The 15566-nt window shown below is 46.2% G+C and overlaps 1 protein-coding gene across 20 annotated transcripts in view; it reads left to right on the top strand.

Moving 5' to 3' along the window:
- PCBP3 (poly(rC) binding protein 3) overlaps window positions 1–15566 on the top strand; it is a 286502-nt gene that overhangs the window by 201191 nt on the left and 69745 nt on the right. For all 20 annotated transcript variants that reach the window (XM_070071744.2, XM_089330446.1, XM_070071737.2 and 17 more), the window contains one exon: window positions 10465–10599. In XM_070071744.2, coding sequence (XP_069927845.1) covers window positions 10590–10599 — 10 coding nt within the window. In that variant the 5' untranslated portion in view covers window positions 10465–10589. The remainder of the gene's footprint in view (window positions 1–10464; window positions 10600–15566) is intronic.

Genomic DNA, 15566 nt, shown 5'->3' with positions numbered 1-15566 from the left:
GGACCCAGCAAGCCCACCTCCCCTCTGCTGTCCCACAGCTCATGCCCAGAGTGCACATGTTCTCCCCGGCTTGTCCAGAGTCCGTGCCCCTCAGTTGTTCCGGATGAATCTCCTCAGAGGGTTGAATCGTGTTCAGACCTTTCAAAAAGAATTCTTTTGAATTTATTCACCTTCTCAAATGACACTCTTTTTTTATCTGCTTAATTTCTGATCTTTTAATTTGATTACCTTCCTTATACTTTCTGTTCTAACTTCTTAAGTTGACTCAATGTCTTGCTGCCTTTATTCCCAACAGCTTTTAAAGCTGTAAACTTTCCTGTAAGTCTGTTGCAGCTTCATGCTACAAGTTGTGGCACCTAATAATTTTATTATAGTTGAAGTCTAATGATTTTCTAATTTCATTATGTAGTTTTCATTCACTTCTTACTTAAGCGTTTTTAAAATATATTATCCAAGAGAATTATTATGAAGTTATCTTTCGCTGATGACGTTTCATTTAACTGGTTAGTGGCTAGAAGGCATGGTGTGTTGGTTCATGTATTCAGGATTTTGGAGCTTGAGTTATGAGCTAACAGGCTGTCAGTTTGTTCTGTTCTCCGAGGGCTTCAGAGTTCATTACCTCTAGCGGTCAGACATGGAGCCTTATATGCACATACATCCATCAGCTACTCACCATTGTATTGAAACACCTGACCTAGGCTACTTACACTCACAGCTTTGGAGATTCAAGGACATGGCACCTGTGTTGGCTCAGATCTGGTGAGGACCTTGTGGTAAATGTTGACATGTGCCAGAGGAAGGCCACACCATAAACCAGGGGCTGTCACAGAGAACAGGAGCAGCTCCTTTAATCCCTGCTTAGGACACACCCCACATGACTCAAGACCCTCCGACGGGACCCCACCTTCTGAAGGTCCCACCCCTTCCCAGCGTGGCCACCCTGGAGACCCAACTGGGGAAGGAAGGGAGCAGTGCACACACATGTGCTCACACCATCACAGTTTTGTGTTGTTCATGTATGCTGTGTCTTTATGACCTTTTTTGGGGCACACCTGTGTGAACTATGTTGAGGAGTGAGCTGACATCTCCCGCCTGATGGACGCTGTCAGTTTGGCTAGACTGTGACTCATCACATGGAGCTCCCCAGCCGTGAGCCCTCCTGGTCTCGATGTACTTCTCCACTACTCACTCACAGTCACGGACCACTGCAGAGTCCCCCTGTTCTCTCCAGGCCTCCGTCCTGCCCTCTCCATACCAGGAGCCAGTTGCCTGTGTCGCAGCCTTCCCTGGGCTGCACATCCCGCTGTCCTGTTCCTCTCTTCTCTAGCTCCTTCTGCCCCTCTCCCTCAGCCACACTCACTTCCATGTGTCCTCACCTTCCTGTCCAGCTGGGACATTGTCCCTGACAGCTCCTCATCTCCCTCCCTGAGCTCTTCAGGTCTGTCACCATGGCCCAGAAGCCTGGCTGGCACATGACCTCCCCAGGGCCTGCCCTTTGATGTGGAGGTCACCACTGAGTTAGGAGATGCACTGCCATTGGGGGTGGCCCCACCTCAGGGGAGTCTTCCACGTTACCACTGTGAGCACTGATATCCTGGCTAGAAGCTGGCACGGACAGTGCCCCGGGCCTAAAGACTTCCTGTGATGCAGTGGGGCTGGGGGCGAGGTGAGTGTGCCTCCTGCCCTCCAAAGCCCTTCCTGTTACCCCCCATGCACCCCACTCTAAATGAAGGGACCCCAGGTGACCACACTCTGTGTCCTCTCTCCCCCATTAGCACAGCCTAGGATATACCTGCCAGGACAGAGTCCAGCTTGGCTGGAGGTTATGAGGGAAGAAGAGAGGACTCCTGGGTCCCGTCTTCCGGTAGAGCGGTGTCTCAGCACTGGACGCTCCCGACAGGCCGTGGGCATTGGGCGTCCCCGACCGTGCTGTGTCCTCATGCAGTGCGGTGAGGGAATGTAGTTCCCTCGTTCTGTCTGTGAGGGAACTGAGCGATTCCTGCATGCTAGGCACAAAAGCTTGAATTCCTTGCTTTCCAGACAAATTCATGAAAAGACGACTGGCTCTGAGTTTATGTACATACTCATAAACACTTTTTGTTTTTGCTCTACTTAAGATTAAGCAGAATTCTGTTAATTGTGGATTCTGTCAGTTGTGAATTCTTGGACTCTTTTTTACTAGAGATGTAAAGCTTCAGATCAGGGATCTTCCTGACCTTTCTCCCAGAGAAGAGCACACCGTGGTTCCTGAAGAGCCACCCTAGGGAGGGTGATCAGCAGTTCAGTTTTCTTAGCTAGTCGTAGGAGCAAGGGGACATGTAAGCTGTGGGTCCCTGTCTCAAGTGGCTGCCCTACTGCCCAAGAGGCAAGGGGGGGAAATGGAGGGAGACTCATTAAGCTCCTGGCAAAGGCCAAGCTGTTCATGAAGAGCAGAAATAATAGTGTCTGCCAGTGTGTGGGCGTGTGCACTTACTGTGTGTGCTCACACGAGTAGAGTGTGTGCATTTGCCTGTGTGTGAGAGCGTGTGCAGCTGCCTATGTGTGTGCATGCGTGCAGTTTGCAGCTGAGTGCACTTCTTTTGTCTGGGCTGTGCCCAGAAGGGCATGTGACGTCCTTCGGGGCTGTGTCCTTTGAAGCTGATTTGTTGTGGCGGCCTGTTCAGCAAGATGGTTTTAATAGTCACTTGTGCTGCACTCTGGACAGCAGAGCGGGGCAGCCATGGAGAGGAGGAGAGGGAAGTACCTGCCCCTGCGTCTTCTCCCCCCCCCTCCCCCTCGCTCTGCTCTTGGAGCAGCAGAGCGCTTCCCCTGGAGGTCGCCCTCACGCTTACGTCCAATCCGCAGGATGCTGGTGTTGCTGGGAGAAGTGGGCCCTTGTAGGAACGCGCCTGGGCATCATACTGCGTTCTGAATTTCGGGGCTCATGGTGTCGTGTTCTGTCGCTCCCCCTCTTCATGGAGGAACGACACTAAGCCCTGCCTAGGCTTCATATCCGAGTCACGGCACCATTATGTCGCTCCCCGTTTTCGTGGAGGAGCAACACAGGACCCTGCGCTGTTCTTTTGTCTGCTCGGCCCTCCCCGGGTTTGCTGCTGGTTTTTCCCGGGTTGGCTACTATCCCTTCCACCTCCGTGGAAGGGCAGTTCCCCCTGGCCACATTCCCCACTTCCGCAGGGGAGCGGCACACCGCCGGCCGGCTCTCTGGGGGCTGCACGGGTTCCCTTAGATGTTCCCCATAGATGTTCCTGGTGCATGCCGTCTCTCTCCTCCTTTATAGTCCTCCTCCGCCAATCCCAACTCGGCTGAGTACGCTGCTCTCCAATCAGGAGCAAGTCCTACAGTTAATTGGTTGAACTGGAGGCAGCTGTGCGGAAGCTGTTTACTTCTCTCCCAGCGCCATATTGTGGGAGAGCAGATGCATAGAATAAGTCCTAATTCGAGTAACTTAGTCCAGTCCGGATTGCTCCCCACAGATCCCCCTTTCTTTTTATTTTTTAGCGTTGATACGCGCCTGTCTTCGGTGTCCCGCGGAACACACTCTGCTCTACTTGCTAGAGTTGCCACAGGCTCTTACAAGTCCTATCAATCAGGAAAACCGAATCCGGGTCCTCTCTTCGCCATTGTGAGGAGGTTTTTAGGCGCTGATGCATGCCTGTGTTCGGTGCCCTGCAGCGCATACTCTGCTCTGCTAGAACTGCCTGCAGGTGTTTACAAAACCTATCAGGCAAACCGAATCCAAGCCTTCTCATTGCCGTATTGTGGGGGAGACTTATTAGTGTTGGTTTGTGCCTATCTTCGCTGACCTGCAGCTCATACTCTGGTCGAGCTTTGCTGGCGCTTACCGCCTTAAATCAGGCAGACCGAATCCAAGCCTCCTAATTGGCATGTTGAGGGGAGGCCTTATTTTTCTCTATTTCTCTATCTCCGGGCATTTCTATTTCTCCCATTTTACTTCTGTCTGCCAACATTCCTATTTCTCTTTTACTTCTAAACTTCTGTTTCTCTTATCCCCGCAGCTTTCCGGCACCTCGCCCCGCCGGCGGGTTCCCGGCTCTGCGCCGCTTCAGCCCGCGCGCCTCTCTGCGCGGCTTCCCGGCTTTGCGCGGTCCGCGGTCTCCACGCTTAACCCTTTCGCGTCTGAACCACGGCCTACGCCAGCGTTCCCTATCTATTCACGCCCCGTGCTCTCTCTGCACGCGGCGGCTTCCGCGAGTAACACAGCGTAGCTTGCGTCTCCGCCACTAGGATTCAATCTAAGTTCCCCGGGCTAGCCTGGCGAATTCAACCCAGCGTACGTCTCCGCCCCACGGTTTGGCTTCCCGTCCTTTGCTCCCCGGGCTAATCAGACGGATCCCAATCTGGCTTGCGTCTCAGCTTCTGGTTTTAACTTTTCGCCCCCTATTCCCGGGCTAACTTGAGAACCCCAAAGTGGCTTTCGTATCCGCCTCGGCCTGCCCCCCGCGGCTTCAATTTCCCTAACATTTTTCTCTACCCGGTATGTTTCCCTAAGTTTTCCTCCAACGATATTCCTCCCTCATTTCTCCTGGCCTCTCCCCACAGTCCGCGTCCGAGTCTGTTTGTTCTAGCTTTCACTTTCGCTTTCGACCTTAAAGATTTCTCCCAGCTTCCCCCCGTAGTCCGTATCTGAGTCTATGCCTAGGCTTTCAATAGCTTCTTCCGGCACCCTTTTCGTCCGGCTTTTCCCTAGGCTGTTTCGAGTCTATGCCTAGGCTTTCAATAGCTTCTTCCGGCTCCTTTTTCGTCCGGCTTTTCCCTAGGCTGTTTGCTAGTTTCTCTCTCCGATATTTTCCCTAGTTCTTCCCGTTTCTTCCCTCCTAAGTTTCATATCCGTCCTAAGTTTCCTATCCAAGCTAGGTTTCCTATCCGAGTCACGGCACCATTATGTCGCTCCCCCTCTTCATGGAGGAACGACACTAAGCCCTGCCTAGGCTTCATATCCGAGTCACGGCACCATTATGTCGCTCCCCCTCTTCATGGAGGAACGACACTAAGCCCTGCCTAGGCTTCATATCCGAGTCACGGCACCATTATGCCGCTCCCCTGCGGAAGTGGGGAATGTGGCCAGGGGGAACTGCCCTTCCACGGAGGTGGAAGGGATAGTAGCCAACCCGGGAAGAACCAGCAGCAAACCCGGGGAGGGCCGAGCAGACAAAAGAACAGCGCAGGGTCCTGTGTTGCTCCTCCACGAAAACGGGGAGCGACAGTGTTCCTTACCAATTTAGTGACATCTTGGGGCCCTGCAGGGGTATATTTTGTAAAGCAGGTCCCTTTAGATATTTCTAAAACAATGTGAATTGCAAACGGAATGATCCTTGTTAAAGTTGATGTTTCTGATCTCATTGCAGGGGCTACTGTGTGTACTATTTCTACTTCATGTAATTTACTGAGATTTTCTGTGTGCCCTAATAAGCTAGATTTTTAAATGACGGTGTCAGCTGTGCTTAAGGATGTCTGTTCTCTGCCAGTGGAGTTCAGGGTTCAGTGTGTGTGTCCCTAATAGCTGCTTCATGTCATCAGCTCTCTTGTGTCTGCTTGCTTGACCCTGTAGCCTGCTTTGGGCTGGCAGTGAAGTGGTAGGTTTGTTATTACTACTGTGTTTCTGTCTCTTTGTCTGACAACTCTGGCTTCTGCTTTATGAAGCCTGCTTCTATGTTTTTGTCTCCCCTATTTGCTGGTGCACTTTTAGACATTCTTTGATATTTAGCCTTTATTAAACACTTAGCAATTTCTGTATAAAGCAGAGTTGGTTTTGTGAGTCAGTTTGAAACTCTTAATAGGTGAGTAAATCCACTGACATGTATTCTAGGTATGTAATTTTACATGTATTCATTTGTATAAATTATAAAATGTATAAATAAAATACCTAATATAATATATATAAAATACCCTATATATATGTGTATGTATATATAGATAAAACCTACATATAATACCTAATACGGGACTAGTGCTGTGGCGCAGTGGGTTAAGGCTCTGGCCTGCAGTGCTGGCATCCCGTATGGGCACCGGTTCGAGTCCCGACTGCTCCAGTTCCAATCCAGCTCTCTGCTGTGGCCTGGAAAAGCAGTAGAGGGTGGCCCAACTGCTTGGGCCCCTGAGCCTCCATGGGAGACCTGGACGAAGCTCCTGGCTCCTGGCTTTGGATCTGCATAGTTCCGGCTGTTATGACCATTTGGGGAGTGGGCCAGTGGATGGAAGACCTCTCTCTCTCTCTCTGTCTCTCCCTCTCTGTATAACTCTGTCTTTCAAATAAATAAAATAAAATAAATCTTAAAAAAAAATACCTAATACAATGCAAATGCTGTGTGAATAGATGTTACCCTGTATTGTTTAGAGAGCAAGGACAGGAAATGAGTCTTACATGTTCACTAAAGACACTCTTATTCCTGAATGTTTCGGAACCCCAGTTGGTTGAATCTGTGGATGTGGTGTCTCACAATGAGCTGTCTTTCTGCTGAGAGTCCCAAGAATTTTCTTTTACATTTTCAGAACTTACTGGGGCAGCCTTAGAGTTGGCCATCGTGGGCCAGTTTGTGCAGGTGCCCGAAGAACCTTTGCAGTTCAGAGATGCTGTGTTCCCCTAAAGGCATTTCTAGGTTTTTAATTTTAAGTGTTAACCTGTGTTTCATGGTTTTGCTTTTCTTTTTTGCGGATTCTGATATGTGCTTCTTGGATCATTCTTGCCCCATTCTATGTATCTGTCAGTTCTTCTTTTATCATTTTTAGCCTTTTGCTTTGTGCTTTTTTTCTCTTGATGTTCGTGGTCCTTTCTGCAGTAACCCTTATGCATTCAGTTGAATTCAGTTTCTGGGTGCCTTTTGGATTAGTCTTTATTTCTCAGCTGAGTTTTGTCTTTTCTCTTTAGTTTCTTTTATAGGCTATTCACAGCTTCTTGTTCAGTTTATTTTAATTCTCTGTAGCCATGGGGAGCCTTAGTTTTTTGTCTCTGTTGCTGCGTGTGCTGTTTTGTAGCTCTGGGCTCCTCTGCCTTGTGGCTGGGAGTCGCTTCACCAACTAGCCCTTGTTTTCCAAGTCCTTCTCACAGACTCTCCTGGGCTTCAGAGGTGGGTCTGCCTCCTTGGGAAGATGGTTTGCCCAAAGGAATTCTACACACCTTTTTTTCTATTTATTTTACAAGTTCTTGGATGATCATACACTAGCAGTGTCAGCTGTTGCCCACAGGGAGGGCTCTGTGGAGGGACCTGGGGTGGCTGGCCAGGTTTCCTTGTCCAAGAGCATTATTTTCTACAGATTTTAAAAACCTACATGGTACCCTGGGAAATGGGGTGAGTCAGTGTGTCTTCGAATTCCTTGGTAATCTTTTACTTTATTTTTTATTATCTTTTATCTTCATTTCCTCTCTTTTTGTATGCTCTTTATTCCTACCTCAATTCTGAGATCTGCCTTCCTCGTCCAGGCCCTCCATCTCCTCTAAGGTGCGTCACCCCCAGCTCATCATCTCTGTCCTGGTGCACAGCTGGGTGCTTTGGCTTCGCCCCAGGAAGTCTGTTCTCGTTGTCTTTGGGGTGGAATCTGGAGTCTTCCCTTGGGACTGATGTTGCCTGTGCTCTGCAGCCTCAGGGACCCCTCAGCCTCCTCTCCTCCTCTACACTCTCCCTCATTCTGTCCATCCTGTAGGGTCATTTTCCTGGTCAAATCCATCATTGCAGTTCAGTTCATTCAAAGTGTCACATTCACTGTCATGGAGTCGTGCCACAGTATACAGTAAACTAGCTTTGTTTCTCGTCTTTGTCCATCAGTGATGTTTTAGACGATGTGGAGAGATTACATTTAGATATCTGTGTTATTCTATGAAAACCCAGAAATCTACCCTGAAAAGTCAGCTGTTTCTCACTTCTGGTGTTGCTGTAATGTAAGTCTAATGCCTTTGAGGATACTTGGTTTAGGACTGGTGATCAGAGTGTAGTATCTGAAAGGTTTTATGATCTTGAGATGGAACTGCTTTTCGTCTGTTCCTACTGAGTATTGACTGGGTCCTTTCAATGTGGGCACATCGTGTATTATATTTCCAGTCGTTCATTCTTCTCTGATTTCTCTGTACTCTACTTAAAGAGCCTGTGTTATTCAGATGTTGCACCTCTGATGAATTCTCTGACTTTCTGTCCTTACCTCTCTTATTTCTACTTCCTTCTCCTTTTGTTTTTTTTTTTTTTTTTCTGGGAGATTATCTCAGCTCATCTCTATGCTTTCAGTTCACCTTTGTTTCTGTAATTTCTGCTATCTATGTTTAAACTCCGAGAGCTCTTTATTTTTCACTTCGGTTCCTGACTCCCTGCTCTTGCTTTATGAGTATACAGGTCCTATTCATCTTAGAGGTGTTGTAATGTTCTACTGCCCCTGCACTCTCTTACTGAATGTCTATTTTCTGTTTTTTTGTGGGAGCCCTGCCCTTCATACTGGAGGGTTACTTGATGAGGCCTTTCCCCTGTAGGCTGCCCTGCAGGCTGTCAGCAGGGGTCTGGCTGCTTAACTCTGGGATTAGTTAGTGACAGAAGCTACAGGTTCCTTGTCTTGGCCACATACACTGTTGACAGATGAATTCTCAGTTCTGATTTGAGAGTTATCCTGGCTGCTAAAATCTTGAGAAGCTCTTGGGAGAAGGGGACAGCGGTGCCATGATTTCGTTTGTTCTCTTACATGTAATCCCCTACTTTAATAATAGCATTTCTCTACTTGAGTCCCAGTTGTGACCATAGAATCCATCTCCTAAATAGCGCCCCCCCCCCCCCCCCCAGAGAGAAAGCCTCCCGTCTTTCCTGGGATCAAAAAGTACTCAACCCGAGAGGCCTGTAGCACTGCCAGGGCCGGGGTGCTTCCTTATGAAGAATTCCAGCAACTGCTCTTGTTTTCGCCACTTACCTCTCCAGCTTGCCTCTGGAACCCCTGGGACCAAGAGGTCGTCTCTGGGCGTCCTCATGAGTCTTCTGCTTTTAGGCATCATCTTCAGCCTTCCATGCCACTGACCACCCACCCATCTATGCCCTGTCCAGCACCAAGTGGCCACTCTTCTCACTGCTCTCTCTTCTCCTGGCGTCCTAGTCAGCTTGTGGGTTTATGCCTTACTGTTTTGTTAAGACCGTTTTAATGCAGTTTTTGGAGGATGGTGTTAATTCTGTAATGCTTAATGCGAGTGCTCCTCCATTGCTTTCTTTTCTGGTTTTTTATCTTTTGAACATTTATTGCCTTTAAAAAATTGAGATATAATTTACATGCCATAAAATGCGCTTTTTTGGAGTATGCATGCCAGTGGTTTCTGAAATATCCACACCCTCAAGCCCTGCACTGCTTGTGAACGGCTGCCTTCCCAAGGTGCCTCTGAACCAAAGCAGGATGTTTTTACTCAGCATTGTCCTCCCAGTGTTTCTCATTTATTTCCTTTTGTTTCATTCCATCTTTGTACTATTGGATCAGGCATGTGAGCTTGAAACAACTCCAGCTAGTGTTATTGTTTGTGGTCTAGCAGTTGACTTGGAAGAGCTCAGACATTTGACACAAGTTTCTAACTGTTTCTGGTGCCGTGGTCTCACAATTCCAGACTTGGATGCTTTCGGGAATAAGCCTGCTAAGTTGCCACGTTAGCGTGTGTGGAGGTCATGAATTTGTACCCCTGGAGCAGCGTCAAGACACGGCAGAGAGGAGGTGTTGTGGAAAATGGGTTCTTTTGACTGGAGACCACATTTCTAGCACTTGTACCAAACCTGAGGTCAAAAAGTAGAAAGTTAAACTGAGAAGAAAGGTGCGTCCGGAAAAGCAGAGTGTGCACAGGGCAGCTGGTGAGGGACAAGCGTGTTGTCTGGGAGCGCAGTGGGCTCTTGCTCAGTGTCTGGACGTTAGTGTAGCAGTCAGTAAATGCTGCATCAGCTGAAGGTGGTAAGAGGAAAGTCTATACAATCTGACCAGAAAAACTCCTTTTGGACTTCTCCTTTGTGGAAGGGAAGGCTGCCCGTGTGTGGAGCTACAGTGTTCCCAGACAAGCTCTTGCTGGCATCATTTCTTCATGTCTCACACTGTGCCTTACACTCAAATGCCTTTTTTTTTTTTTAAATAAAGATTTGTTTGTTTGAAACTCACGGAGACAGAGAGTGCAGTGAAGAAAGAGAGATCTTCCATGCATTGGTTCACTCTCCCAAGTGGCCCCCATGGAACCCAGAACTCCATCCAGGGACCTAAGTACTTGGGTTATCATCGACTGCTTTGGCAGGGCTCCTGATGGGAAGCAGAGTGACCAGGACTGAACGATGCCCTAATACGGGATACTGGTGCCCCAAGCAGTAGCCCTGCCGGCTGTGCCGTGATGCCAGCCCCCATTTTAATACCTAAGAAGTACTACTCTGCTGGATGTAAAAAGCAGTTTAGCTGAGGCTTGGTCCTCATGGACAAGGCCGTGTGTAACCTCATAGAGCCTGTGTGTTTGTGTTTTAGGTAGGTGGGCTCCAAGAAAGAAGGCCAGCCCTTTGTGAGTCCCGAGTCTGCTTGTGACGCTCTGAGTGACACTGAATCTGAACACTTGCCGTCCATGGGTCTGCTCTGAACCTTGGATCCTGCTTATGGGGGAAGGTGAGTCCCAGTAAGATGTCTTTTGTTTGCTTTTGTACCATGAGCGTATGTGACAAAGTCAGACTCAACCATGAGTGACATACATGTAAAGAGGAGCAAAACTACCTTTTACCCTGCTTCCCTCCAAGATGTGCCCTGAAGGTTATCCCGTGTACAGTCTGGAGAAAACCAGGAATTCCTGTTTGCAGTAGCTGGGGCCTGGCTAGGGCCCACTTCCTGCTGAAGCACTGCCTTGGAGAACTGAGGGGAGCAAGGGGAAGCACTGGCTTCAGGAAGGAAGAGCCAGCTGCTGGGAGCGTGTTTAGGAGGAGTGGGCTGTGAGAGGCTGGCCAGGGCAGCAGCAGGAGTGGGGGTGTGCTGTGTGCTCTGACACCCTGCAGACTTCAGTATGGCTGGCACTGCTGCCACCAAGGGCTAGCTCTGTAACTTACCTGCAAGAAAAGTTGGGTGAGTGAACAGCTATATTTGGGGATTTTTCCCCACTGCGAAAACTAGGCCAACAAAAAACAAGCTGGAATATCAGTGTCTTAATATAATGGGTAAGTTTGTGTTAGGTTTATTTTGAACCCTAAATGTTAACTCTTCAAGCATCCAGAGAATTTTTACAAAACCAGAGTGTGTGTCTGTCTCAGGAGAGTCTGACAATGTGTCATGTGAGGTGTGTTTTCCATCCTACATTATATTAGCTTCCACCAGAAAATTAATGATAAAAGAATAGCTTATATAAATAATGTTATAAAAATCTCTTGTGTTACAAATAAAATTAAGAGAACTTAAGGACTTAGAGTTGAGTGATTATGAAGCAGAAGATCACTGCCCAGGTACTTGAGCCCCTGAGACCCATGTGGGAGATCCGGATGGAGTTCCTGGCTCCTGGCTTCAGCTTGGCCCAGCCCTGGCTGTTGCAGTCATTTGGGGAGTGAACCAGCAGATAAAAGATTGATCTCTCTCTGTCTATCTGTCTCTCTCTCTCTCATGTGCTACCTTTCAAATAAATAAACCATTTTTTAAAAAAGAAAAAAATTAACATGAAGCAGTATATATCTAAATGAAGTGACCCAGCTGAATCAGTGCTGAGAAGGACGTTAAGAAACCTGAAAAATTAAAAATGCCAAGGTAAGCCAAGTCAAGAAGTTGAAAAAGGAGCAATGGAGCAAACCCAAGGAACCAGTAAGGTAGGAAATAATAAAGGAACGGGCAGAAGTCAGAAATAGAGAATGCAGAAAAAAGAAGAAGATTCACAAGGCTTGTCTTGTTCTGGTAAGATTCAACATGCCTTTCATAGGATTGACCAGTGAAAAGGAGAGACGATGCTAGTGACAGGGGAACAAAGACTAAGAAGAGATAACTGCAGATACAAGAGAAGAAAAACTAGAATACTGTGAATAACTATATGTTAACACATTTGACAACTTATTTGAAACTGATAACCTACTAGGAAAATATGAGTCCAAAATAGAAATAGATATTGAGAATTTGAGTAGGCTGATAAATATTAAAGGAATTTAAATGAAAGTCAAAAATTCCCATTCAGAAAACGTTCTCACACATAGTTTTCTGGGTGAATTGCACTCAACTTTAAGGAACACTCAATTTCTAGCTTAGACAGTTTGGCTGCCAACATGGCATGTGATACAGAGGTAATCCTGACTGCAGTGTTACACAAGTTTAATAATGCAGAAGAAAGAACAGGTCCATTTTGTTAGAGACTGTACTTGAAAATTCAATATAAAACATTAATGCATTAAACTTAGAGGTACATTTAAGACTATTCTGAATTAAAGCATTGTGATTTAATAGTTTATCTTAAGACTTCAAGGCTGGTTCAACAGAATTTGTATCAGTGCAAATGACTACTTTATCGATTACTGGAGAAAAATAGCATAGTCCACTGAGTCAACACAGAATGCATGGGGAAGCGTAATACCTGTTAATGGCAAGAGCTCTTAAAGCAGAACTAGAAAAACAATCTCCCAAAGTTGCTGAAGATCGTAGGAAAATCCCTCAAGCATTATACCTGGTGTAGAAGATTAAGAGCAAAACCAGGGTGATGGCTTTGGTTTTGTCTAGCACTAGATGTCTTTGCCATTGCACAGGGAATATTAAAGAGAAGAGAGAAAAGATCTAAAAACAGGAAATGAAACTGTTGTTATTTACAGGAAATGTGATAATCTATTCTAGAAAGCTAAGAGAATCCAAACTTACTAGAACAGATGAAATATTAATGAAGTATTGGGGATATAAGATCATGTCTCAAATGAGCAACTCTCTCCTGTGCTATCAGTAACCAAAGTATTCTTTGAAGAGACCAGACATTAACAGCACAGAAACCTGTAAAATGCCCTGAAGTTAGCCTATGTCAGAGTGCATAAGAATACAATGCTAAGACTCAGTACTCAAAAGACAATATGATTAAAAGGGAGAATGAGTTCATGCTTAATTAAGAATATGTTCATAATTATAAATCTGTCATTTCTCTTCACTCAATTGATAAAAACCATGTGATTTCAAATCAGGACCCAGGTCAGTTTTGAAGAACTCAGTAAATCTTTAAAATTCACCAGAGTCTAACGGTTTTGAAGACTCAGGGTGTCAACACCAAGGAGAGGAGGAAGGCTAAAAAGGCCTGACTTTCTGGAAGGCAAAAAGTTCTACAAAGTCAGTTACAAAAACTGAGTTACTTGCATAAAATTGAACAAAGAGTGAACCATAGACAGATCAAAGGCTTAAATATGAAAGTTTAAAAAATTAAGTTAATAGACAAATATATGTGAGAAAATACTATTAGGTAAGTCAGAAAAGCAATTCTGAAATGAAATGTCTAAGACAAAAAATCATAACTTGCATTGTACCAAATTAAAAATTTCAAAGGAGAATGAAAAATGAGAGAAAGGAGATGATATTTGCAAAATCCATTAAGCATCAGTGTCTAGATCATGTATAGAATTCCTCTAAATAATCCAGAAAGTATGCAGTGGCGGGCAGGATGACAGCCCCCAGAGACGCCCATGTCCTTAATGTTGGAGCCTGAGAATACGTCCCTGGCCCAGCACGGTGTGTGATGGCTGTGGAGGGCATTAAGTCACTCACCTGCTTGACTTCTCAGTGGGATGATCAGGTGGGCCCTCGGTAATCCCAGCGTTCTGTGAATGTGGAGGAGGCGGGCAGACGGTCAGCCAGGAAGGGACTTGAGATGTTAAACCGCTGCCTTTGGAAGTGGAGGGAAGGGCCAAGAGGCAGGGAATGTGGGGGCTTCTACATCCTGAAACAGATGAGGAAAAAGACTCCACAGCCTTCAGAGGGAATGGAGCCCAGCAAGACCTGTTCCAGACCTCCGACCTCTGGAATCACAGTGTTTTAAGTCACTGAATTTGTGATATTTATAACATCAGCAATGAGAGACTAATACACTAACGTTTATAGGAAAATGGGCAAAGGATTTGCAAAACAGTTTACAAAGGGGAAATAGAAAAGGCTGACAGAGAGATTTCAAACTCATTCCTAGTCAGGAATGCAAAACGAAATGAAGTTAGACCACTTTATACTGATTAAACTGCAGAAATCCGAAAGCTGGATTTGTGCCAAGTGTTGATGGGAGGGTGCAGAGTTGGAAACCCGCTGGCTCCTGCCCGAGGGATGTAGAAGAGGCCCTTTCCAGAGACGGAATGAAGGGGTCAGTGGGTGTCCGCTCTGTCCTGCATCTCTATAGTTACAAATCCCCACAGGGCCATCTGGCAGATATACACAGGACTCCTTGCTGTGTCCTACATGGGACAGTATCAGGTGAGCTGCGTCCATTCCTGGCAGAGTGAGAACATCACATGTGGTGGGAGTAGGCCATGGACATCATGCACACAAGGAGGCACAGTGCTAACTTAAAACTCCAAGATGCTAAACTATTCTACTTATATTAGTCACAACACATGCATAGAAAACAAAATACATGTGTATTTTGCAAGAACATGTAATGATAAAAGCTGTACACTTAATTCTGGCTTTCTGTTGGGTGGCAGTGGCAGGTGGTAGTACCCTGAATTGGTGAGAGAATGAAAAGAACTCAACTTAGTGCCAGAGGCCTTGCAGGAAGCTGTGATGTTGTGGGCTGGCTGTGTCACCCAAGCGTCTCCATCCACCACGCATGCGTTAGGAAGAAGAAACTCTTTTAAAAGTAAAAATGAGAAGACAAACAGAAAGCATCCAGTCTGGACCCTTGTTTACAGCTCCATGTGAGAACTAGAGTGTGAACTTAACAGGACAGTTTCACGGCCTGTCCTGCGTGTGTGCAAACAGCCACAGGTTCTATCTGTGCTCTCACACAAAATGGTCTCGAAGAACTTGTGCATTCTTCACTTCCATTTATTATGGTGTGGTAAAGTATACATACACAGCATAATTTACCATCTTAGCCATTTTTAAGTGCACAATTCAGTAGCATTAAGTACATTCACATTGCTATCTAATCATCACCACCATACATTCCCAACATATTTTTCATCCTAACAAACAAAAACTCTGCCCTCATCAAACTCCCCATTCATCCTCCTCCAGGTCTCTGGCATCACCATTCTACCACTATCTGTCTATGAATTTGACTACGCTAGGTACCTTATAGAGGTGAATTCATACACCGGTTGTCTTTTGTGGTCACTTATTCCCTTAGCTGCCTTCAAGGTCTGTCCCTGTGGTAGCGGGTCTGTCATTTCCCTGTGGAATACTCTTCTGTGCATGTATGCACACACTTTGTTCGTTTGTCTTTTCATCTGTCTTAGCTATTGTGACTCATGCTGTTAACATTGGTGTATAAGCAGCTCTTTGAGGCCTTGCTCTCAATTTTGGGGGTATATACCCAAAAGTAGAATTGATGATCATAAGGTCTATTTTAATTTTTTGACGAATCACTGTATCATTTTGCATTCCTACCAACAGTGCATAAGGATTCCAATTTTCCACCCCCTTATCAACAGTTG

This window comes from Oryctolagus cuniculus, chromosome 4 (assembly GCF_051225735.1).
Source record: "Oryctolagus cuniculus isolate XC-2025 breed Fujian yellow rabbit chromosome 4, ASM5122573v1, whole genome shotgun sequence".
In the NCBI taxonomy this organism is placed as follows: Eukaryota; Metazoa; Chordata; class Mammalia; order Lagomorpha; family Leporidae; genus Oryctolagus; species Oryctolagus cuniculus.
This window is presented reverse-complemented; position numbering and strand designations above follow the sequence as displayed.